The 24,558-nt window shown below is 56.1% G+C and overlaps 1 protein-coding gene and 1 long non-coding RNA gene across 4 annotated transcripts in view; both read left to right on the forward strand.

The window, feature by feature from the left end:
- The window catches only part of LOC148646702 (RAS guanyl-releasing protein 2-like), a 41,316-nt gene extending 20,486 nt beyond the window's left edge, over nucleotides 1-20,830 (forward strand). For 2 of the 3 annotated variants that reach the window (XM_088609207.1, XM_088609208.1), the window contains exons 4-15: nucleotides 959-1,015; nucleotides 1,567-1,698; nucleotides 2,228-2,378; nucleotides 2,498-2,671; nucleotides 5,237-5,353; nucleotides 6,507-6,788; nucleotides 7,496-7,576; nucleotides 8,676-8,795; nucleotides 9,746-9,861; nucleotides 11,801-11,942; nucleotides 13,976-14,012; nucleotides 14,114-14,466. In XM_088609207.1, the coding sequence (XP_088465333.1) occupies nucleotides 959-1,015; nucleotides 1,567-1,698; nucleotides 2,228-2,378; nucleotides 2,498-2,671; nucleotides 5,237-5,353; nucleotides 6,507-6,788; nucleotides 7,496-7,576; nucleotides 8,676-8,795; nucleotides 9,746-9,861; nucleotides 11,801-11,942; nucleotides 13,976-14,012; nucleotides 14,114-14,451 (1,747 nt within the window). In that variant the 3' untranslated portion in view covers nucleotides 14,452-14,466. Of the gene's footprint in view, nucleotides 1-958; nucleotides 1,016-1,566; nucleotides 1,699-2,227; nucleotides 2,379-2,497; nucleotides 2,672-5,236; nucleotides 5,354-6,506; nucleotides 6,789-7,495; nucleotides 7,577-8,675; nucleotides 8,796-9,745; nucleotides 9,862-11,800; nucleotides 11,943-13,975; nucleotides 14,013-14,113; nucleotides 14,467-15,831; nucleotides 15,991-17,011; nucleotides 17,075-17,252 lie in introns of those variants that run through there. The other variant, XM_088609209.1, reaches the window with a different exon arrangement.
- On the forward strand, nucleotides 10,805-11,803 carry LOC148646703 (uncharacterized). The gene is made up of 3 exons (XR_015927773.1): nucleotides 10,805-11,637; nucleotides 11,669-11,690; nucleotides 11,751-11,803. It is a non-coding gene; the product is annotated as an uncharacterized LOC148646703 (long non-coding RNA).
- Nucleotides 20,831-24,558: the final 3,728 nt, after the last annotated feature.

A 24,558-nucleotide genomic window follows, 5' to 3' on the forward strand; every position in this document is an offset into this window, starting at 1 on the left:
TAGAAAGCTGGGAGAGGGAGAGGAAGGTGTAGAAGGGATAGAAAGCTGGGAGAGGGAGAGGAAGGTGTAGAAGGGATAGAAAGCTGGGAGAGGGAGAGGAAGGTGTAGAAGGGATAGAAAGCTGGGAGAGGGAGAGGAAGGTGTAGCAGGGATAGAAAGCTGGGAGAGAGGGAGAGGAAGGTGTAGAAGGGATAGAAAGCTGGGAGAGGGAGAGGAAGGTGTGGCAGGGATAGAAAGCTGGGAGAGGGAGAGGAAGGTGTAGCAGGGATAGAAAGCTGGGAGAGAGGGAGAGGAAGGTGTAGAAGGGATAGAAAGCTGGGAGAGGGAGAGGAAGGTGTAGCAGGGATAGAAAGCTGGGAGAGAGGGAGAGGAAGGTGTAGCAGGGATAGAAAGCTGGGAGAGGGAGAGGAAGGTGTAGCAGGGATAGAAAGCTGGGAGAGAGGGAGAGGAAGGTGTAGCAGGGATAGAAAGCTGGGAGAGAGGGAGAGGAAGGTGTAGCAGGGATAGAAAGCTGGGAGAGGGAGAGGAAGGTGTAGCAGGGATAGAAAGCTGAGAGAGAGGAAGAGGAAGGTGTAGCAGGGATAGAAAGCTGGGAGAGAGGGAGAGGAAGGTGTAGCAGGGATAGAAAGCTGGGAGAGGGAGGGAGAGGAAGGTGTAGCAGGGATAGAAAGCTGGGAGAGGGAGAGGAAGGTGTAGCAGCGTGTAACCAGCAGCCTGTCTGCTCCACGCTACCAAAGGTCCGCAGTCTGGATTCGATCTTCGACCAGCTTCCTGTCGGGTAGATCTGAAAGGTCTGTAAGGTTGTTGAGAACCGGGGGCAGTGTGCCCCCTCATTGCACAAGATTAAAGGAAGGTGAGGACTTAGGACATGCGGGTTCCGAGCTCTGTTCCCGAGGAAGGCAAAGAGGAATGCCTTAACATTCCTTAACATTCCCGGTGTTCCTTAACAGCATGGCAGGTCTCAGGCAGCGGATTGCTCTGCTGGGAGGAGGACACGGATCTGCCACCTGGTGAAGTAAGATGACCACCCCCCGCTCCCCCAAGCCCCTTCCCTCTCTTTCATCTGAACCCCGTTTTCATCACCCCCCATCTCCTCCTCTCATCGGACACGTCTCTCTCGTTCGTCCAGTTGTTTTTCTGTCCCTGGTCCCCTGTCCTCTGCGTGCTTCCCTTATCCATTAGCGCTGTCCCTTTTGGGAGCTCGGGAGGGGGGGGCAGTCAGTCCATCTAGACAATATAAGGGTCTCGTCCAGCTATCTCGTGACAGAAGCCAGGATATCAGCCTCAACAACATTGCTGGGCAGCTTGTTCCACACTCCCACCCCCCTATGTGTAAAGTGTATGGTGTATAATGACCCAGCTTTTCAGATCCAATGAACAGGCTCCAATGTCCACATGCTGTTCAAGGAATCATTCCCTCATCACATCGAATAAAGCATCAGATAATGGCTATGATTTTAAAATATTTATTTTTCCTAAAAACAGCTCCCAACAAATCGAAGGGATCATGAGAGTCCATTGTCCATTGTCCTCATCTCCTCCCCCCTCTCTCTCTCTCCCACCCAGGTACTGGATTTCGGAGTTCCCTGCGGAGTTTGACCTGAACCCTGACCTGGCCGAGCAGATCAAAGGGCTGAAGGACATGCTGTCCCAGGAAGGGAACGTGCGGCAGAGCCGCCTCATCGATATCGAGAGTGTGTGAGTATCCCGTCGTGCACACCAGTGCACGAGTGTGCACACAAGTGTAGGCAAGCACAGAGCTGCTGACACACTTGGATACATGCACACGGGCATAGTCACTCGTACACGTGCTTGTGCACACGTGCTTGTGCACACAGGCATAGTCACGCACGCACACACGCTTGTGCACACCGGCATAGTCACTCGCACACGTGCTTGTGCACACCGGCATAGTCACTCGCACACGTGCTTGTGCACACCAGCATAGTCAATCATGTGCTTGTGCACACAGGCATAGTCGTGCACACATGCTTGTGCACACGGCATAGTCATGTTCAGACCTGCTGACATGCACACGTGTGTGATATACAGATTTACACGCACATGTGTTTCCTGAGCCTGTTCGGCCGTATGGAAGCCAGCCTTCCCTCGCAGAAAAGATCAGATGCAGACAAAGACGAGTGCTTCCCGCGGTGACATTTCGGGGGAGTGGGATCGTGCCTCCCCGAGGGTTCAGGTGTATCTTGGGGTCCCCTGTCCCCTGCAGGCCGTCCTACGAGTGGAAGAGGCAGGTGACCCAGCGGGTGCCGGCCTCCGGGAAGAGGAGGAAGATGTCCCTGCTGTTCGACCACCTGGATTCCTCCGAGCTGGCCGAGCACCTCACCTACCTGGAGTACAAGTCCTTCTGCAAGATCCTGGTGAGTCCGGTGGCATGGGAGGGACTGCAGCAGCTCGTTTTCAGGGTTCTGGGATGAAAACGCTTTATCCCTCCACCAGCCCGCCGGGCCCTAACGCCGTCTCCCGTGTCTCCGCGCAGTTCCAAGACTACCACAGCTTCGTGATGCACGGCTGCACCGTGGACAACCCCATCCTGGAGCGCTTCATCACCCTCTTCAACAGCGTCTCCCAGTGGATCCAGCTCATGGTGCTCAGCAAGCCCACGGCCCCCCAGCGGGCCGCCGTCATCAAGCAGTTCATCGAGGTGGCGCAGGTCAGTGCCAGGTCAGGGGGTCAGAGGTCGGGGTCAGGGGTCAGGGGTCAGATGGGGGAAATGTGATTGGCCAAAACGGCCGGCCGTGTGTGTCTGGTGGGTTTCAGAATGTGTGTGTGTGTGAGATGTTCAGGACCTACTCAGTTCTCCTCCTAAATGCCTGGGGAAAAAAATGTAGCTGCTACGTGTTGCCAAGCGTGTGGGAGGAGTTGGGAAATTGTCCGAAAACCGAACGCCCCGGTACTTGACCGTAATCATTCATCGTTCGTTTTGCAGTGTGGAGGGACCGGGAGAGGGAGAGCTCTGATCTCATGTTGTGGATGTTGTGGTGTTAAGGTCCTGGCGGCTTATCTGGGCAAAGCGAGCCGAAAATTGTTTGCAGGAAATGCGTCCACGGAAGGCGGTCTTGCAGAAATGCGAAACGTGGTTGTTGTTGGAACTGAAGCTCGTGCGAAGCCACACAGCGACAACCCCGGCGCGAGTGTTCAGTCAAAATGAAAGAGGAAAAACCCGCCGCCTCATCTCCCTTCCCATCTCAGCTGAATTCCGAGGAGGATTTTCGTTCGGGTGGTGGTGGAAGGTGGGGGGTGAGGGGGTGGGGGCTGTCGGATCCCGCTCTCAGCGGGGGGGTTCCCTGCAGGAGCCCCCCGCCCCGTCGCGCGGCGTTTGTGTTCTGCCAGCTCCCTCTGTGACACACTTCCTCTTCTGTTGTCACTGTGGCAAATGTCACCGACCCCCCCTGTCAGCACCTGCTTCCTGTGCAGGTGTCGTCACCCCCCCCCCCCCCCCTCCAGCTCCCACTGTGACCCACGCACAACCCCCCGGAGCACGCTGTCGCTCCCTCTCCATCTCGCCTCCCCCTGTCCCCTTCTCCGCTTTTCATTCGCTGTCCTCCTGTTCTTTCATCCCTCCGTCTCCTAACTGCTCCATCCAGCACAGGGTCACAGTGGGGCTGGAGTCTTATCCCAGCAAGCCACAGAGGTGCAAGGCAGGCTACACCCCGGACGGGACGCTAGTCCATCACAGCACACACACACACACACACACACACACACACAGACACACACACACACACAGACTCGCACCAGGGCCAGTTTTCCCAGAAGCCCATTAACCCACCATGTCTTTGGACAGTGGGGAGAAATCGGAGCACCTGGAGGAAACCCACGCCAACCTGGAGAGAACATGCAAACTCCACACAGACAGCGCCCTCGGTCCAGAGCTGAACCCGTTTTTTTTTGTTGTTTAATAATAACGTAGCTCACTCTCCCAAGAAGATCCGTCGGCTGCGGGCCTGGGTCAGGTCGCGAGCTGGCATTTTCCCAAGGGGCGTTCCCAGACGTTTCCTGGCGCTGCGAGGGGGGGGCAAAAGCTCGCCGGAGTTTTCCGACGAAGAGGAGACCTGATTCGCGCGCGCCAGAATCGTCCAGGGTCCCGCCAGTGTCTGTGACGTCTGTGAGACGCCAGTCAGAGGGGCACAAGGGGAGGCGAAGTGGAAAAAGTGCAGTCCAAACCAAGGAGAGCAGGCGCCTCTTTACGCGAAGGGTGGCGGGGGCGTGGAGCACGCCGCCCAGCCGATGCTGTTGAAGCCGATGCCCTGCTTCTTTCAAGAATTGACCGGATGAGAACTCTTAACTGGTTAGGGCTGAGCTGGGGGTGAGGGGCTCCCGGGACTTGAGCCGGTGGGATTCGTTAAATGGGGCGGATATACGATTTAAAAGAAAGAATCGTCGGTTTGCAATAATCTGGGACAACGAGCCCCAGGACTGCGTGAGGACTTGAAACAGGCGGTTTCTGTCATGACAGACTGAAGTCTGTATAAGCATAGCGGCACGTCTTTGCTCATGAAAGCAAAGTGCTGTAAAGGGAATATAAAACTAATGATAGGTTTATTCCCTGCTGAAAAAAAAGAAGAAAGAGAACACAACGTTTCGGCCGTGGAGCCTTCTTCAGGTTTGAGAGAGACAGGGCAGTAGGCAAAGGTAATGTAGCGGGAGAACAAAGGCTGGGAGAGAGGAGGAGTGAGAGGCGGGAGCAGGGGACAGACAGAGAGGCCAATCAAGAGGTGTGAAGTCAGAATGGGTGCAGAGAGGTGTGAAATGAAACTTCCAATGAATGGAGAAAATTTAAAAGAACAGTAGTCTGTCGTTAAGGGAAGGGAGAATGTGTGATCCTAGCTGCAGAATAATTTTAGTTTCGGTGGTCTTTCTGATGTATGAGTTCGGAAAACCGTCTTTGAGAACACAGACGGAGAGATTAGAGTGGTCGTGGCCGTCAGAGGTGAAATGAGAAACAATGGGCTTGGGGAGATCTTTAAACTAATGATATCTTGCGTATTAAATACTGTAAATCTGGAGATTTTTTTTTAAGAGGCAGGACCTCTTTCAAAACAGTGTGCCCTGGATGGGTAATTACTGTTTTGGGTCACCTGATCCGCACGCACTTGGAGAGAAACAGTGGTCTTCGTTTCACAATCTTTAAAGAAGTGTAATCTGACTTTATCTGCATAAAAAACCCCACTGAACTGGACTCTTTTTTTTTTCCCCATATCCTGCCTGTGTGCAGAAACTGCTGCAGCTGCAGAACTTCAACACGCTAATGGCTGTGGTGGGGGGTCTGAGCAACAGCTCCATCTCCAGGCTGAAGGACACACAGGGCCACATCAGCAGCGACATCAGCAAGGTGGGTCGGCGTCTGCCGAGCAGCGCCGGGGGGGGAGGGGCAGGTGAGGGGTCACTATCTGCCTGGGGAGGGACAGGTGTGTCTGGGGAGGGGCAGGTGAGGGGTCACTGCCTGGGGAGGGCCAGGTGTGTCTGGGGAGGGCCAGGTGTGTCTGGGGAGGGACAGTGAGGGGACACTGCCTGGGGAGGGACAGGTGAGGGGTCACTATCTGCCTGGGGAGGGACAGTGAGGTCACTGTCTGGGGAGGGCCAGGTGTGTCTGGGGAGGGAGAGGTGAGGGGTCACTATCTGCCTGGGGAGGGAGAGGTGAGGGGTCACTATCTGCCTGGGGAGGGACAGTGAGGTCACTGTCTGGGGAGGGCCAGGTGTGTCTGGGGAGGGACAGGTGAGGGGTCACTATCTGCCTGGGGTGGGAGAGGTGAGGGGTCACTATCTGCCTGGGGAGGGACAGTGAGGTCACTGTCTGGGGAGGGCCAGGTGTGTCTGGGGAGGGACAGGTGAGGGGTCACTATCTGCCTGGGGTGGGAGAGGTGAGGGGTCACTATCTGCCTGGGGAGGGACAGTGAGGTCACTGCCTGGGGAGGGCCAGGTGTGTCTGGGGAGGGACAGTGAGGGGACACCTCCTGGGGAGGGACAGGTGAGGGGTCACTATCTGCCTGGGGAGGGAGAGTGAGGGGGACACCTCCTGGGGAGGGACAGGTGTGCCTGGGGAGGGACAGGTGAGGGGACACCTCCAGGGGAGGGACAGTAAGTGGTCACTGCATGGGGAGGGACAGGTGTGCCTGGGGAGGGACAGTGAGGGGTCACTGCTTGGGGAGGGACAGGTGTGCCTGGGAAGGGACAGTGAGGGGACACCTCCTGGGGAGGGACAGTGAAGGGTCACTATCTGCCTGTGGAGGGACAGGTGAGGGGTCAATGCCTGGGGAGGTATAGTGAGGGGGACACCTCCAGGGGAGGGACAGTGAGGGGTCACCTCCAGGGGAGGGACAGTAAGTGGTCACTGCCTGGGGAGGGACAAGTGAGGGGTCAATGCCTGGGGAAGGACAGTGAGGGGACACCTCCTGGGGAGGGACAGTGAGGGGACACCTCCTGGGGAGGGCCAGGTGTGCCTGGGGTGGGACAGCGAGTGACGTGGACGCCCCTCCCCGCGGCAGGTCTTCGACAGCCTGACGGAGCTGGTGACCTCCTGCGGGAACTACAGCAACTACCGCAAGCGGTTCGCGGAGTGCGAGGGCTTCCGGTTCCCCATCCTGGGCGTGCACCTGAAGGACCTGATCGCCGTGCACGTGGCGCTGCCCGACTGGGCCGACAAGGACAAGACCCGGGTCAACCTGGTGAAGACCCAGCAGCTGTACGCCATCCTGCAGGAGCTGGCCCAGATCCAGGCCTCGCCGCCGCGCGTCGACGCCAACCCCGACCTGCTCAACCTGCTCACGGTCAGCCTGGTGTCCCGGCCCGCTTCCCGGCTCTCCAGACCCGCCGCTGGACTGTTATTTGGCGTTTCTGATAACTGGATTGGGGCCGCCGCGGTGGTGCAGTGCTGGGGGCCCCTGGGGTGGAGTCTGCATGTTCTCCCCGGGTTCGTGAGGGGTTTCCTCCCACGGTCCAAAGGCGGGCTTCTGGGAGGGAGTCCCTGGCGTGAGCGTATGTGTCCGCCTGCGTGTCCTGTGACGGACTGGCGTCCCGTCCAGGGTGTAGCCTGCCTTGCGCCCCAGTGCTTGCTGGGATAGGCTCCAGCTCCCCCCCCCCCCCCTCCGTAGTGCTGCCTCGCGGTGCTGGGGCCTCGGGTTCAATTCCGGACCTGGGGTGCTGTCTGTGTGGAGTTTGCATGTTCCCCCTGTGTTCACGGGGGGGTTTCCTTCAGTCCAGAGTCATGCCGCTGGGTTAACTGGCTTCTGTGTGTGTCCTGTGACGGACTGGCGTCCCGTCCAGGGTGTAGCCCGCCTTGCGCCCCAGTGCTTGCTGGGATAGGCTCCAGCCCCCCCCCCTCCCGTGACCCTGAATTGGGGCAGAAGCGGTCAGAAATGGGATGGGAGGATGAGAACGTATGTGGGGTGGGGGGGGGGGGGAATGCCCACCAATTCCTCGACCCCTCGTGCGCAGAACAGATCGCTAGGGGTGTGACGCGCTCTTGTCCTCCCAGGTGTCCCTGGACCAGTACCACAGCGAGGAGGAGCTCTACCAGATGTCCCTGCAGAGAGAGCCGCGCAGCGCCAAGCCTGCAGTGAGTACAGGAGCATGGGGGCCCACCGGGGACAGATGGGTAGATACTTGATTGGTCCCGTGAGGCGCAACAGCAGCTCAGCACTGTCAACACAGCCACAGTGTAACGAAATGATCAACACAACACAACACATACAATACAGTCAGTACAGTCAGTGAGAGGTGCAGTAAAGGTACAAAATGGATCATACAGAGTTGCTCGCTGTACAAACATACAAAAACAGACCCGGAAGGCCAGTCCACAGAAAGTTGGACGGCACGTTGTAAATATATTGCACGAAATCCCTAACATACGTTGCACACAAAAAAACAGTTGTAAACAGAGGAAAAAAAAACAGATGTCATTTAAGCGTTATTAAAGCATTTAAGCGCTTTGAGAAGCCACCTTTAAAGGCGCTATATAAAATAGTTTATTGTTATTATTATTATTTATGTGGGTAGCTGCGTCAGCATACGTAGGCTGCAAAGGAACAGGTGACACACCTGAAGAAGGCTCCACGGCCGAAACGTTGTGTTCTCTTTCTTCTTTTTTTTCAGCAGGGAATAAACCTATTACTTGTTCAGATGTCATTTATGTTTAGTCCAAAAATGGATCAATGTGGCCCCTGCCCAGTCACACAGTGGATGGGGGTGGGAGGGGGGGGAGGATTTGAATAGCCTCAGCTCGGCTCAGGCGATCGGCTCCTGTGCTCCTTTACTCAGCTGGATTCCCACATGTGGGGGAGCCGAGGCCGTCCAGAGGCGAAGGCGTGGTGTTCCCAGAGATCAGTGGTCCTGCAGGTTTTCTAGGGAGCATCAGATGGGCTCTGGGCAGCAGTGTGGACCAGGGGGCAGGGGTTCTGGGCCGGTGAGGTTCTGGGAGGCTGTGGGTTTAAATCCCAGGTGAGGCCGCTGCAGGTAAAGTTCCAGCTGGATTAAGGAGTGTCTTTGGATAAAGGCCAGGGAAACTGGTAGATGATCCGTGAGCTCAGGTCTGGGTGGGTTGTGTGAAACCATGCAGATCTCATGCAGGGGATTCAGGTGATTGGTGGAAATGCTCAGGGCAGCATGTTTCCTGTACTGATCAAGGGGCCACTTTCTCGTCCCCCGCCCCCCCACAGGCACCCAGCCCCGCCCCCGCCCCCGCCGCCCAGCCCTCCGTGATCGACGAGTGGGCGACGTCGGTGAAGCCGAAGGCGGACCCCGCCATCATCAGCAAGCACATCGAGAAGATGGTGGAGGTGCGTTAGGCCGAGGGGGGCCGCCCCCCCGTCTCGAGACCGCCGTGCCCGATATCCCTCGCTCCCCGGATGTGCCTGATAATTCCCACCGCGCGACCGAACTGCGCGGGGGGAGAAACTGAGTCCTGTCAATGGCATTGCAAGCCACCGGGAGGCGCTGTTGTCAATGGCATTGCAAGTCACTGGGAGGCGCTGTTGTCAGGCCCTGCATGGGGGGGGGGATCCATCTGGCTGCGTTATTGCACAGACCGCAAGTGGACAGTGATGACGGGGCCTGAGCACCAGTGGTCACTCTCTGGGCTACAGGGCCTCTCTCTGCTGAGGCCACAGCCTTTTTATTTAGAGACGTTCAGAGTACAAACCAGAGCCGCTCTGCAGGGGGCGCTGTGTCTGCAGGTTTTCAAGCGCTCTTGAAAGCTGAAGATCTAGGCGACATTGTCACATTGATCCAATTAAGTCCATAACGAGGCGATGAACAAAAACCTGCAAACACACTGAGAACCTAGGAGCAGGTTTGGACTCCCTCATAGAAACTGTTTAAAAGCCATGAGGCCAATCATGTAGGGACCTCTTCCTCAGCCGACCCCCTCATTTATAAATCTTTAAATTCAGCTTTTTATTTGTCCACGTGGGGCGACGCAGTAACTTAATGGTTCGCGGTGCTGGGGCCTTGGGTTCAATTCCGGACCTGGGGTGCTGTCTGTGTGGAGTTTGCATGTTCCCCTTGTGTTCACGGGGGGGTTTCCTTCAGTCCAGAGTCATGCCGCTGGGTTAACTGGCTTCTGTGTGCGCCCTGTGATGGACTGGCGTCCCGTCCAGGGTGTAGCCCGCCCTGTGCCCCGTTGCAGGCTGGGATAGGCTGCTCCGGCTGCCCCGTCACCCTGCACTGGGAAAGGGATTGATGGGAAATTTTCCCCTGTGGATGTGACGCTCTTCCCTTCCCTCCCCAGTCCGTGTTCAAGAACTTCGACACCGATGGGGATGGGCACATCTCCCAGGAGGAGTTCGCGATCATCCAGAACAACTTCCCCTACCTCAGCAAGTTCGGGGAACTGGACCGGAACCAGTGAGTGACTTGGCTCATGACACCCTCCCGAGCGCAGCTCCTCTTCCTCCCTCTAGAACTGAGACCTCCAGATGCTCTTGTCCTCACTCGCAAACGAGCAAAGCTGACAGGTTCTTACAGCCCAAGACCGAGAGGTCTCAAGACCCAGGCGCTTCTGCTCTCTGTCCGGCAACATCAGATCTCAAATGGCTTTCGGGTCTTCGCCCGTCGGGAGTTCTCTGGCGCTTCTGGTCCGCGGAGGCAGGCGTGAGACCGCCAACCCCAAGCTGCTGAGCAGATTAGTGTCATTTCAGAATCTGTGGGGTGCGAGTGAGGCTGGGGGAAGTGAATCTTGGGGTCCCGCCCATACGTCTGTGCCATCTCCCCCCACGGTTGAGTGCTGGAGGTCGGGGTGCGGGTTTTTTTTTTTGTTAGGGTAGCCTCTCGATAGCGCCACCTACTGGAGGACTGGAGGAATAGGGCCAATGTCAGTCAATCAATCAATCAAGGTTTATTTATCAGTGCCCGAACAGTATAGCATACAGCGGTGTCGTCGGCCGTGAAATGCGTTGTCCGTGCGCTCGTTAAGAGGGATAGAAGAGTCGGAGGAGAGGGATTTATAGGGATGAGATGAACGAAAAGAAAAAGAGCAAAAAAAATGAGGATCCAATTTGCACTTCACAGTTTACAGATTGTGCCAAAGTAACACAAGGATAGGAGGTATTTAGGGCTCTTCGGGTGTGATGGGAGGTATTTAGTGCTCTTTGGGTGTGATGGGAGGTATTTAGGGCTCTTCGCGTGTGATGGGAGGTATTAGTGCTCTTTGGGTGTGATGGGAGGTATTTAGGGCTCTTCGGGTGTGATGGGAGGTATTTAGTGCTCTTCGGGTGTGATGGGAGGTATTTAGTGCTCTTTGGCTGTGATGGGAGGTATTAGTGCTCTTTGGGTGTGATGGGAGGTATTAGTGCTCTTTGGGTGTGATGGGAGGTATTTAGTGCTCTTCGGGTGTGATGGGAGGTATTTAGTGCTCTTCGCGTGTGATGGGAGGTATTAGTGCTCTTTGGGTGTGATGGGAGGTATTTAGGGCTCTTTGGGTGTGATGGGAGGTATTTAGTGCTCTTCGGGTGTGATGGGAGGTATTTAGTGCTCTTCGGGTGTGATGGGAGGTATTTAGTGCTCTTTGGGTGTGATGGGAGGTATTAGTGCTCTTTGGGTGTGATGGGAGGTATTAGTGCTCTTTGGGTGTGATGGGAGGTATTTAGGGCTCTTTGGGTGTGATGGGAGGTATTTAGGGCTCTTTGGGTGTGATGGGGGGTATTTAGTGCTCTTCGGGTGTGATGGGAGGTATTTAGTGCTCTTTGGGTGTGATGGGAGGTATTAGTGCTCTTTGGGTGTGATGGGAGGTATTAGTGCTCTTTGGGTGTGATGGGAGGTATTAGTGCTCTTTGGGTGTGATGGGAGGTATTTAGGGCTCTTCGCGTGTGATAGGAGGTATTTAGTGCTCTTTGGGTGTGATGGGAGGTATTAAGTGCTCTTCGCGTGTGATGGGAGGTATTTAGTGCTCTTTGCGTGTGATGGGAGGTATTTAGTGCTCTTTGCGTGTGATGGGAGGTATTTAGTGCTCTTCGGGTGTGATGGGAGGTATTTAGTGGTCTTTGGCTGTGATGGGAGGTATTTAGGGCTCTTCGCGTGTGATGGGAGGTATTTAGGGCTCTTCGCGTGTGATGGGAGGTATTAGTGCTCTTTGGGTGTGATGGGAGGTATTTAGTGCTCTTTGGGTGTGATGGGAAGTATTTAGTGCTCTTTTCGTGTGATGGGAGGTATTTAGTGCTCTTTGGCTGTGATAGGAAGTATTTAGTGCTCTTTGGCTGTGATGGGAGGTATTTAGTGCTCTTTGGCTGTGATAGGAGGTATTTAGTGCTCTTTGCGTGCACTGATGTGAGTGTGACCCCCCCTCCAGGGACGGGCGGATCAGTCGTGAGGAGATGGTGGAGTACTTCATGAGGGCGAGCTCCCTGCTGAACTGCAAGATGGGCTTCATCCACACCTTCGTCGAGACCACCTACGTGAAGCCCACCTTCTGCGAGCACTGCGCTGGCTTTGTGAGTGCTGGAGGGAAGGGGGGAGGGGGGGGGGTTCTGCTCTCTCCTGCTCCGGCCCTGGGCGGGCCCCCCCGGTCCATCTGCCCTGGACCCATCCCTCCAGGGAGGGCAGCACTGTGGTCCGATCTCAAGAGAGCACGGGTCATCGCTCCCGCCAGTATTTGGTCGGGTGTCAGGACCTTTCAGTTCCTCGCCTTCGATCTCGATGCCCATCTGTTTCGTCTGCTGCTGTGCGCGGTGTTCTGCCGGCCAGAGACGTCCCTGCTAGCCCTCTTGTGTCTGGATGCTGCTGTTACTGCAGATCTGATGCAGATCAGCTCCCCCCACCGATCTGTTGTCTGTGCTGTCTCTCTTGAAAGCCAATGAGGGACTTTTGAAAGATGGTTAGCTGCAGAGCTAACACGAAGCAGGGGGAAGGCTCGGGCCAGGCTGCCTGCAAGCCGTTCGGAAAGCTGTCCGTTTTCCTCTTGGCCCTGCTCGTCCTCGGCTGTCCTCATCCCTTCAAATCTCCCTTTCCCCCTTCATCTCCCTCTCCTCTCTCCCTCTCTCTGCAGCCTCTCCTGATTCTTCATCTCTCCTTCTCTCCAGCTCTCTCCCTCCTCTCTCTCTCTCTCCCCCTGTATCCCTTCTCCTGTCCCCGTCTCTCTCTCCCTGTCTCTCTCCCCAACCTCTCTCTCCCCCTCTTTCTTTCTCTCTCTCCTCTCCCTGTCTCTCTCTCTCTCCTCTTCTTGTCTCTTTCTTTCTCTCTATTCAATTCAATTCAATTCAAGGTGCTTTATTAGCATGACCGATGGGGTACAATTGGTGTTGCCAAAGCAAATAAAAATAATGATATTCACATTAAACAAAACAAAAAAAAAGTAATATAAAATCCACAGACATATTACAGACACTTACAACAAAGACATATTATAAAATATTGACATATTCTGCAGGCGGCTGGAGCATTATTGGGAGACAGACTCACTGTTCCTCAGGCTGGGGCAGGAGATCACATACTGGGCTGCCAGTTCAACTAAATTCCCTCCTCCCTCTCCCAGTAGGATTGGGGCCCGTTGTGATTCTGGCAGGTGTGGGAACTCTGGGACTGGATTTCTGAAATTAGGGAAGAAATCTATCTTTCTCTCTCCCTATCTCTCCTTCTCTTCCCCCTCTGTCTCCCTCCCTGTCTCTTTCTCTCTCTCTCTCCTTCTCTCCCCCTCTCCCTCCCCTCTGTGCCCTGTGCCCCTGTGAATCACACTCAGCGCTGGCTGGGATTAACTGCTCTGGCACAGGAGGTGGAAATATCGATATTTTAAATCGCCGGATTAAGACTCCGCTGCCCAAAAAAAACGATCCGCTCCTGCTGGGTTTGTTTTCCGCGACGGTTTAATGAGGGGGCGCCCGCCCCGCCGGACCCGAACTCCTGGTTCCCCGGAGAGTCCCAGACGAAACACGCCCCCGTTAAGGAAGACCGATGGATTCAGTTTCGCTAGGAATAACGGCGCCCGGGAATTCGGGAGAGGGATTCCGGAGCGTGGCTGAACCGGCTTGGGCCGAGGGCATCTCCTGGTCGGGGGGCTGAGGAGGCTGGGGGACCCCCCCTTGCGGAGTGAGGGGTGACCCAGGGGCAGCTGCAGAGGTGGACTTGGGGGGGGGGGCAGGAGGGATGTCAAAAGACGTCCGAGGGGGGGGGGACCACGCGGGTATTTCTAGGGTTTCAGGAGAGGAAGTGGTTGAAGTTGGCCGCTGTCATCCGTCCCCGGACCCTCGTTACCAGCTCCCTGCAGTCGTTAAGGGCTCTAATGAAAGCGAAGCGGGGGCCGAGCTCCAGAATGGAAAATGATCGCTGACCCTCCTGCCCTGAGCCTGTCAGACCCCCCCCCCCCCCCCCCCCAAAATCAAGCCCTCCCTCCTCCGTTCGTTTCTGGACAAACTGGCCCCCTAGTTTCCTGGAAGCTCGTGCCCCCCCCCGGAATGTCGTGCCGGAGGGACGGGGCTGGTTTCCGGTGGGATATCCGGATTGTAACTGTTTTTTTTTTCCTCCCGTTTAGATCTGGGGCTTCTACAAGCAGGGCTACAAATGCAAAGGTAAGCAGGTCGTGTCTGTGCCGTCCCCTTGCCCCTCTCCCTCTCTCCCTCTCCCCCTCTCTCTCCCTCTCTCCGGGACTCACCCCAGTTTCTCCCCCCAGCCTGCGGAGTGAGCTGTCCCTCTGTCTCTCTCTCTCCCTCTCTCCGGGCCTCACCCCAGTTTCTCCCCCCAGCCTGCGGAGTGAGCTGTCCCTCTCTGTCCCTCTGTCCCTCTCTGTCTCCCTCTCCCTCTCTCCGGGACTCACCCCAGTTTCTCCCCCCAGCCTGCGGAGTGAGCTGTCCCTCTGTCTCTCTCTCTCCCTCTCTCCGGGCCTCACCCCAGTTTCTCCCCCCAGCCTGCGGAGTGAGCTGTCCCTCTCTGTCCCTCTGTCCCTCTCTGTCTCTCTGTCTCCCTCTCTCCGGGCCTCACCCCAGTTTCTCCCCCCAGCCTGTGGAGTGAGCTGTCTCTCTGTCTCTCTGTCCCTCTGTCCCTCTCTGTCTCCCTCTCTCCGGGCCTCACCCCAGTTTCTCCCCCCAGCCTGCGGAGTGAGCTGTCTCTCTGTCTCTCTGTCTCTCTGTCTCTCTGTCCCTCTGTCCCTCTCTGTCTCCCTCTCTCCGGGCCTCACCCCAGTTTCTCCCCCCAGCCTGCGGAGTGAGCTGTCCCTCTCTGTCCCTCTGTCCCTCTCTGTCTCTCTGTCTCCCTCTCTCCGGGCCTCACCCCAGTTTCTCCCCCCAGCCTGTGGAGTGAGCTGTCTCTCTGTCTCTCTGTCCCTCTGTCCCTCTCTGTCTCCCTCTCTCCGGGCCTCACCCCAGTTTCTCCCCCCAGCCTGCGGAGTGAGCTGTCTCTCTGTCTCTCTGTCTCTCTGTCTCTCTGTCCCTCTGTCCCTCTCTGTCTCCCTCTCTCCGGGCCTCACCCCAGTTTCTCCCCCCAGCCTGCGGAGTGAGCTGTCTCTCTGTCTCTCTGTCTCTCTGTCTCTCTGTCTCTCTCTCTCCCTCTCTCCGGGCCTCACCCCAGTTTCTCCCCCCAGCCTGCGGAGTGAGCTGTCCCTCTCTGTCCCTCTGTCCCTCTCTGTCTCTCTGTCTCCCTCTCTCCGGGCCTCACCCCAGTTTCTCCCCCCAGCCTGCGGAGTGAGCTGTCCCTCTGTCCCTCTCTCTCTGTCTCTCTGTCTCCCTCTCTCCGGGCCTCACCCCAGTTTCTCCCCCCAGCCTGCGGAGTGAGCTGTCCCTCTGTCTCTCTGTCTCTGTCTCCGGGCCTCACCCCAGTTTCTCCCCCCAGCCTGCGGAGTGAGCTGTCCCTCTCTGTCTCTGTCTCCGGGCCTCACCCCAGTTTCTCCCCCCAGCCTGCGGAGTGAGCTGTCCCTCTGTCTCTCTGTCTCTGTCTCCGGGCCTCACCCCAGTTTCTCCCCCCAGCCTGCGGAGTGAGCTGTCCCTCTCTGTCCCTCTGTCCCTCTGTCCCTCTCTGTCTCTCTGTCTCTCTGTCTCTGTCTCCGGGCCTCACCCCAGTTTCTCCCCCCAGCCTGCGGAGTGAGCTGTCCCTCTGTCTCTCTCTCTCCCTCTCTCCGGGCCTCACCCCAGTTTCTCCCCCCACCCTGCGGAGTGAGCTGTCCCTCTCTGTCCCTCTGTCCCTCTCTGTCTCTCTGTCTCTGTCTCCGGGCCTCACCCCAGTTTCTCCCCCCAGCCTGCGGAGTGAGCTGTCCCTCTGTCTCTCTCTCTCCCTCTCTCCGGGCCTCACCCCAGTTTCTCCCCCCACCCTGCGGAGTGAGCTGTCCCTCTCTGTCCCTCTGTCCCTCTCTGTCTCTCTGTCTCTGTCTCCGGGCCTCACCCCAGTTTCTCCCCCCAGCCTGCGGAGTGAGCTGCCACAAGTCCTGCCGGAGCCGGCTGGCGATCGAGTGCCGCAAGAGGACCAAGAGCATCAGCCTGGACTCGCCCCCCCCCCTGCACGCCCGCTCCCACAGCTTCCCGCCCCCCGCCTGCCCGCCGCCCACCCTGCAGCAGACAGGTAACCCCCCCCCGAGCACACCGGGAGACGCCCACCCCCCAGCCCCCGAACCGTCACGACCAGCTGATGTGGGGGGGGTCCCGTTCAGACCCCCTGGCTCCCAGCGCAGCAGGACGAGGTCATCCTCTCTCTCCCCCACCCCCCCCTGTCCGCTGACCCCCTCAGTCTGGTTCGATTGTGCGTTTGACCTCGTTCGCGTGTCTCGCTCACGGCTGACCCAGCTTCTTTGCGCTCAGCTTTTCGAGCTCCTCGCACAGTTTGCACGTCCTGCGCACGTCGAGCTGTGTGTTCCTTGTGTTACTTGTTCACGAGGTCCTTTTTGGGTGGGGGAGGAAGTTGATGGATCACCCCCGGGCCCGGCTTCCAGCTGTGGTGCACCGCAACACCACTGGTCACCACTAGAGGCCGCCACGGGACGAGGGATTCAGCCCTCCTCCTCTCCCCTCAGCCTCCGCCTGGGAAAGTGACTACCAGGCCGCAGCTCCTCCCAGTGACACGGGGCTGCTGTATAAGACGCCCACGCGGATATCTAGGCCTTCGCTCGCAGCGCCTCGCCTGGGGTTCCCTCTGTCGCTCGTCGAGGAAGCACCAGGGAAAACCCACTCTCGGAGCTCTCTTCTTTGGGGGGGAAAAAAATCATTCTGTCTTAGAATAGGATCACTTTGTCGGCCCTATACAATTTCTTGCATGAGGGATGTGTCTTTTCGCAGACCCCAGCTTGCTCTCCAGGAGACACACAGACAGGGAGAGAGAAGCTGGGGGGTCAGAGCGCAGGTTCGGCCGTTTATACGGCGCCCCTGGAGCAGCTGGGGTGAAGGGCCTGGCCCCAACAGAGTAGGATTCCTCCGCCGGCCGCGGGATTCGAACCGGCAACCTCCCCAGCCACAGAGCCACCACACTGCCGGATGAGCCCACATCCATATTCTGTCTTGCTTCTCACAAGTGTTCCCTCCACCCCAGTAGCTCCTCTGTGTACAGGCTCTAGGGACCTGCTGATGCAGTTTTCCCCCTTCTCTCCTAGTGATCCGAGAGGAGGAGATCGAGTCTCTCGAAGACGGAGTGTTCGATGTTCACCTATAGCCAGGTGTGTACAGCGCCACCCCTGCTTTATCTCCTAGTCCAGCCCAGTACGCCGTGGCTAAGATGCCTAGCGAGTTAACTATTCGAATGCACAGGGTGCCACATCACAAGGTGGCATCACAAGGTGTATGCACTGTCCTCTCCTCTCCACCACCTGAAACTCTCTTTTTGTTCTCTTGCAGGGTGACCTTCCTGTGCCCCCATCAGCACAGACACCCCACGGGAGGCTGGCTGCAGTTCCTGAGCCAATTCCTCCCACCCCGTGTGCGTCTCCGCAGAGTCGAGAGCAAAATAACCCCGACGGAACTTGGAACTCTTCTTAAAAACAAAGGCGAACACTGCCCCCCTGTGGCCGCAGGCTGCCACTGCAGGCCCTCACTTCCCCAGCATTGGCTGTCCACCTGCAGTCCGGCTTTTTAACCGTCCGAATTGCCCTCCCCCCGTCCTGTGTACAAACGGCATCTTTCCCGAGCCACGCCCGGCAGGGATGACGAGGACAGCCAGTCTAGACTCACAAACGCGGAGGAGTAGATCGGCAGGATGCCCGTTTTCCCATCGGATTTCCTTTATGGAGTGGCTAGCGATTTCCTATGGAAAAGCTCCGGACCGGAACTGGAACGTTTAGGACTGCACTCGGCAGGAAAAGGATCTCCAAAAACGCCCCCCCCCGTTGTTGAGCATGATGTGATACAGCGCCGCAGGCATGAGTCTGGAAGAGTCCCTACTGCATCGCCTGCGTTTCAGATTTTGTAACTACTGATAATATTGGTGTTGAGTCATAGCTCAGTGGCGTTCAGTTTGTGTACCTTCTACGGTGTTCGTTTGTGTTCCTTTCCCCCCCAATGCGAGCAGAAAGGGTGGAATTTTTAAAACTCGGTTTTGAGACACGTTTCCATACCAGGGCTCTAGAGGCGTGGGGCTGTTTCACCTGGCTCCTTTTCATCTCTTTTGTCTCTGTTAGAGGTCACTCGTTTGGAGGAAAAAAAAAACACAAGGGAGAGGGATTTCGTCTGAATCGCTTAGCCATAACTAGGGGGGCGGACTGGGGGGAGCAACATATCAGGTAATTTCCAAGGGAAAAAAACGATCCCCCCCTCCCGAATTTCAACGAGCAGCCTGTGCCCCTGCTCGAGTTCTTAAAGAATGTTTACGTAACCTGTAACCCATCTCTGCTTTGGGGTTAAATCCGAGTTGTGCATAATTACAAAATGACCTAAATATAATTTCGCCTGCCTTTCAGTATCCAGTTTCTGGCTCAATGAAAGGGTTCAAGAGGGGCACGCAAGAGTTCATCTGCAGGGGGAGCACCTGAGCACGGCCGAGCAGAGACCGCCTGAGCTAAGCCCCCGATCTCCGCTTATATATATATAACCATCCAGTTCCTAGCTGCTGCTTCTTGTAATTCAGGCTCACTGGGGGAGCCGGAGCCCCCTCCAAGGCGGGCGATGGGTGCAAGGCCAGGTGCACCCTGGATTAGACGCCAGTCCGTCACAGGGCACCCACAAACACACACACACTCGCACCAGGGCCAGTTTTCCCAGAAGTCAATTAACCCACCAGCCTGTCTCAGGACTGGGGGAGGAAACTGGAGCCCCCAGAGGAAAGCCACCTGAACACAGCGGGAACGTGCAAGCTCCACACAGACGGCCCCTGCCCGCTGGAATTGAACTGGGGGCCCCAGCGCTGTGAGGCAGCAGTGCTCAGCGCCGCTGCCCCCTGCTGCCCATAGTTATATGTCTATACAATAAAGAGCAGTGTGGAAAAAAATGAAAGGGGGTTCTGTTGGGCAGATGCCAGGACCCACCCTCTTTCATCTTCAGCGCCGCTCGTCTCATGTGCCCGATATGTTAGAACCGGGCCCGCTTGGGAGGAAAGCAAAACGGAAACTGCTCCGTTTTTGTTCATATTTCACGCCAGCGATCTCGCTTTCAACCCCCATTAAAGAGGGCATAATTCCTTCTTTTATTCTGCGCCTTAATTAGACGGACTTCGTCAAATCCCCTCCCCGAGCGAATCCGGAACGCGGCTGACCTCAATTACCGGGACAAAGACACCGGCACCGCGGGCTCGACAGCTTCAGAGGTTTCTGTTCCAGCACCCCCGTTATTTATCTTCATTTTGATCGTCTATTGATCTGGCTTTTTTTTTCCCCGTTTCCAAATGCAATCCATATTTTTCTAGCGCAGTGCTCGCCCTTTCGATGGCGGATTTAAAAAGGGCGAAAGCTGTTTCTGCTTTCGAGTGACCCGTTTCTAACAGCTTTCCTGCTCTTTTTTGGGGGGTCTTTTGTCGGTTGTAGAATAGGGGAGCCCAGCTCCAGCCCCAGAGAGCCCCATGTTCCCGCTTTGTCTGTTTTTATAGAGCCTCCCACCCCAGAGCTGGGAGAATCTGCTAACCTGCTCTGATGGAGCCACGGATCAGTGCACCTTTAGGTCATTAAAAGCTTCCAGGACCAGCTTTGAGATTCCTGGGCGGGAACCCCAGTCCCAGACCACGGAATCATGCAGGAACTTCCGAAGGGTTAGGAACGCAGGCGGGGGGGTGGCCCTGTGCTGACCGGGTCCGAGGCCCGACCCGACGACCTGGGATTTTCTCCTTTCTTTCCCGCTGGTCAGAACCGAGATCCCACCCCCTCCCAGTACTGAGCAGCCTGAAGCCAACGCAAGCGGACTTGCGTGATATTTATACTCGCGGGTAGCGGCGTGGACCTGAGGGGCCATGGGACGGACCCGAACCAGAACCAGAACCTCCAGCTGGAGGGCGCAGTTCACCCCCCGCCACCCCTTCACAAACCCCCCCAGCCCCGGCTGAAGGTGACCCGACCAGAGCAGGGTGGCCAGTACACTCCAAATACATCCATTGAAATTAATTGCTTATAATTGATCCTTAATTGCTTGACCCGCCCCCCCCTTGCTAAAGAGCGCTGTGGCGATTCAGGAGGAGCTGGAGCTGAGACTTGCAGTGGAGGACAGGGTGTCACGCTGGGGTAAAGGGGTGGGAGGAGATCGGGGCTGGGGTTGTGTCAATCCAGCGTCTCACCACTATATCCAGAACAGGTTTGTGTGGGGAAGCAGGAGTCTATCCCAGCATGCAATGGGCACAAGGCAGGGTACGCCCTGGATGGGGACGCCTGTCCATCCCGGGACACACACCCACGCACCACAGCCAGTTTTCCCAGAAGTCAATTAACCCACCAGCCTGCCTCCGGACTGTGGGAGGAAACCTGGAGCAGCTGGAGGAAACCCACGCGCACGCAGCGGGAACATGCAAACTCCACGCAGACAGCACCTGAACTCCAGAATTGAACGCGGGGCCCCAGCGCTGTGAGGCACTGGTCATCCCTGCCTCCCCTCGTTATATGTCTATACAATAAAGAGCAGTGTGATGGGGATTGGGGATGGGGTTGTGTCAAAACGTGCCCAAGCTGGGGGAAGAATTTCAGCGTGACACAGCGATGTATACTGTATACTTTTTCCAGCACGGCCCAACCTTGTTTTTCTTCCCCCCGGAACTTCCTCCAAATCTGCTTGGCCTCAGTTTAACACCCTGGATAACTCATGTTTTTAAATAGAAGTTGAAAGAGAAACCTTGGGGGGGCTCTAAGCCTTGGTATCTATCAGTCGAGATCATGCCTATAAATCCTGGTATCTGGTTAATATTGTACGGACGAAACTTAAGGTGCCTGTCTTACTTGTACGTGTGGTGTTTTGATACATGTGTGAAAAAAATGCAATTAAAAGCTGTTTTGTTCGTGTTCAAATATCTTTGTGAAGAGGAATTTTATTGCAAAACTGAGGGACCTGTCCCCGTTTTGTATATTTGTGTATTGTAAGTTTACACCTGCTATTATTGCAGTTCAAGTGTTTACCCAAATGGGAAATAACTAAGTGAAGTATAAGCTATAAGTCCTTCCATTTCCTAGCAAGGGGCACAAGGCAGGGTACACCCTGGATGAGACGCTAGTCCATCACAGGACACACAGACAAGGTGACACACTCATATCAGAGTTAACTGTCCCAGACGTCAACTAATCCACCAGCAGGTCTTTGGACTGTGGGAGGAAGCCCACACAAACCTGGGGAGACCATGCAAACTCCACATAGACAGCACCCCAGGTCCAGAATTGAACCTGGGACACATCCCCCCCCAGTACAGCGTGGCAGGAATTAACCTGTGACCTGCCCAGGCAGCAGCCACTCCCCGAAACCACGAGGCACCGGTCTGCGGGCTGGAAGGCAGAATGAATCAATCACACGCAAGGTCGTCACCAGCAGGTCGGGTGGTATCGATTAGTGATGTCTGTGACGTTCCCTGGCTCCGTGCCGGGTGACGCTCAGCCTTGCGCACGGGTGCGGGGGGGTTTTGGGGGGGCAGTGTTAACGCAGTGCTGTGGATTGAACCACTCTCTGCCGGGTGCAATTTATAAACCCCAGTGTATTTGTTTAGAAACGCCAATCCGGAGCGTCAAAGTTGCACTGCGCTGCCGGTCCATTTCTGCAGGAATGCGTGAATGAGCAATGGAGTGATTCCTGCTTGATCCCTAGACAGTACAACTGAGAGGAATTATTCTGCATTAGGGAAGGCACATTTAGAATATTTGTAGTGAACATGTGCTGCCTCTGCGAGCGGTATCAGCGCGGTATCGGCGATCGCGACTGAGGTCATTCGCGGTGTGGCCTCTAGGTGGGGCTGTTGGCTCAGCCATCACCGAGACGGCGCTGAAGACTCGGGACTCGCACGCTTTCCGTGTGCTGCCGTCCAGACGGGCTGAGGGATGAGGGATCCTGCTCAAAGACAGGTCCGATGCGATTCTTACGAGCCTTCAAGGAGCCGGAAACCGCCCCTGTAGTAGAGACGAACGGAAACGGAACGGTTTCCCAAAGGGTGCTCCAGTTTCTTCCCCCGGGCCACAGACACGCCGGTGGGCGAATCGGTTTCTGGGAAAACTGGCCCTGGACGGGACCGGATTGAGGTCCGAAATGTGCAAAAAGAGGGGGGAACGCCGATCGAATAACGTCGGTGGACGGGGCGCACTTGAAACTGTTCTAATGCTGCACCCCGTGATTGATGGGGCGAGTCGAGCACCCTTCAGTGCGATTTCTAGAACAGTCGCTAGAGAGCGCAGGATTACTGATCTGGAGCCCCTAGAGCCGATCGCAAGCAGCTCGTTTCTCGTGAGTCACTAGTGTTTCCCTCCTTCGTGGGCCCTAAACATTTCTAAACATTCCTAAACGTTGTGCTTAATGAGTTAGCTTCTGGGTAAACCCTTGACCTGTGTGTGTGTGTGTGTGTGAGAGAGACAGTCACTCTGCCCCTGTGTGTGTGTGTGAGAGACAGTCATTCTGCCCCTGTGTGTGTGTGTGTGTGTGTGTGTGTGTGTGTGTGTGTGTGTGTGTGTGTCTCCTGTGACTGACAGGAGCTCCCCACTGACAGCCTGTAGATTTAAATGACATGTATGCCCGTGATTTAGGAGAATAAGTTGCCCATTAACGCCTGGACTCACCCCTCCCAGCCTTGGGACCTCTTGACGTGTTAAGATGAGATCCTCCGATAGGCCATATTCACGTTCTGGCATTAAGAGCTTGTCTCTTGGCGTCCTGGGACGCATGTGTCCCATCTCGCATGCTCTCCAGAACGGAGGTGGTCCAGTCGTTGGCGCTGAAAAAAACGTGTCGAAACAGAAACATTTGTTTTGGCTTCCCCGAACTCCCACCCCCCCTCCTTCCCACCCCCCGCCTGGAGCAGGAGGAGGCCGCCTGCCCAAGTCCTTGGAGACGCCGAGCAAACAGGAGGCGCAGAAACCACAGACAGAGCCGCCGCGCTCCCTAAATACCGCCGGAATTATTTAAAAGTGCCCGGAGGGGACTACAGGGATCAAGCAAATGTTGTGCTGTTGCTGTTTTGCTTTGATTTCTTCTTTTTCTTTTTAATTTTATAGAAAGCGAGGAAGGCATGGTGGCACACGGTGGGGGTGCTGCTGCCTTGTGGTGCTGGGGGCCCTGGCTGGGAGTCTGTCTGTGTGGAGTTTGCATGTTCTCCTGTGTCCGTGTGGGTTTCCTCCCCTAGCCCGAAGACAGGCTTGCTGGGAGGTGAATGGGCTCGACCTTGGTGAGTGTGTGTGTGTGTGTGTGGGGGGGTGAAAAGATTCCTGTGTGGCTCTGTGTCTCCCTGTGAAGGGGGGGCCAGCTGGACTGGGCTGAGCCGCTGACGTTTTGGCAAGGCCATGCAAACGGTTTTAATGTGGTGCCTTGATTCAGGGGTCAACCTGGCTGCCTCCCGGCACAGCACTCGGACTCTGGGTTTGATTCCTGGGGTGCTGTCTGTGTGGAGTTTGCATGTTCTCCCCCTTTAAAAAAACAAAATCGAGAACAGGAGGCACGTCTTTACCCAAAGAGCTGTGGGAGGATGGAACAGGCTGCCCCAAACACGGTGCTGAAAGCCGATACAGTGGCTTCTCTCGAGAACCAACTGGCCGGAGGTGGACCCATCAGGGCGGGCGGCACTTCTTTACACAAAGGGCTGCGGGTGCGTGGAACGAGCTAGGTCGCTGAAGCCTATCCAGTTCAGTTTAGTTGTCACAGGAAATGCTCATTTGCACGTGCGCTCCTACAGTACAAGCCGACAGCCCGGCTTCTTTCAAGAAAGAGCCGGACGATATCCCCGGATCAATTAGCTCTTAATTACCAAAGAGACCAGGATGAGTAGCCCACCCCCCCCCCTTGACTGCGAAACGCCTTGTGCTCTCCTGTTCTTTTCAGAGAAAGACAGGGAGAGTGCTCCAGGCTGACTGATCTCACCCCAAGAGATGCAATCTGAGCTTCTGACAAGCCCTCAGTCTGCTGCTGGGAGTCAGAAAGATTACTTCTGGAGGCACTGGATCTAATCGAGAAATATTGATTTTTTTCTTATCTTTTATTTTTTGGGCCATCTATTAAATGTTTTCAAAACCCCACCTCCCCTCCCCTCCCCTCCCCCCTTCTCCAAGGCTTTTCCAAGTAAGGAAATTATCCCAAAAGACCTGGCACCAGGGCGACCCACGTACGGTACCCCCCTCCTGCCCCAGAAAAACACTCAAAATAGAAGCACCTACAACCAGTCTCGGGGAAAAGTATTGGAAACTCTTTCCACCAAAGAATCGGGATTCCTGATGCAGAATTCCATTGATCCAACAAAAAGGAAAAACAACTTCAGCTCCTTTTGTTTGCACAACCCATCCATCCATCCATCTAATCTGCTTTTTCCAGTTCAGGGTCTTGAGGAGGCCAGAGTCTATCCCAGCAAGCCAAGGGCAGAAGGCAGGCTACCCCCTGGACGCGACGCCAGTCCATCACAGGACACACACACACTCACACCAGGGCCGCCTGTTTTCCCAGCATGTCTTTGGACTGTGGGAGGAAACCGGAGCACCTGCAGGAAATTTCAGATGGGGGGTGCTCTCTGAGCAGAGTTTGTGTGGCCCCCCCATATTTGCATGCGTTTTCCTCCCGC

Source organism: Lepisosteus platostomus, chromosome 16, assembly GCF_059453375.1.
Source record: "Lepisosteus platostomus isolate fLepPlt1 chromosome 16, fLepPlt1.hap1, whole genome shotgun sequence".
NCBI classification, from domain to species: Eukaryota; Metazoa; Chordata; class Actinopteri; order Semionotiformes; family Lepisosteidae; genus Lepisosteus; species Lepisosteus platostomus.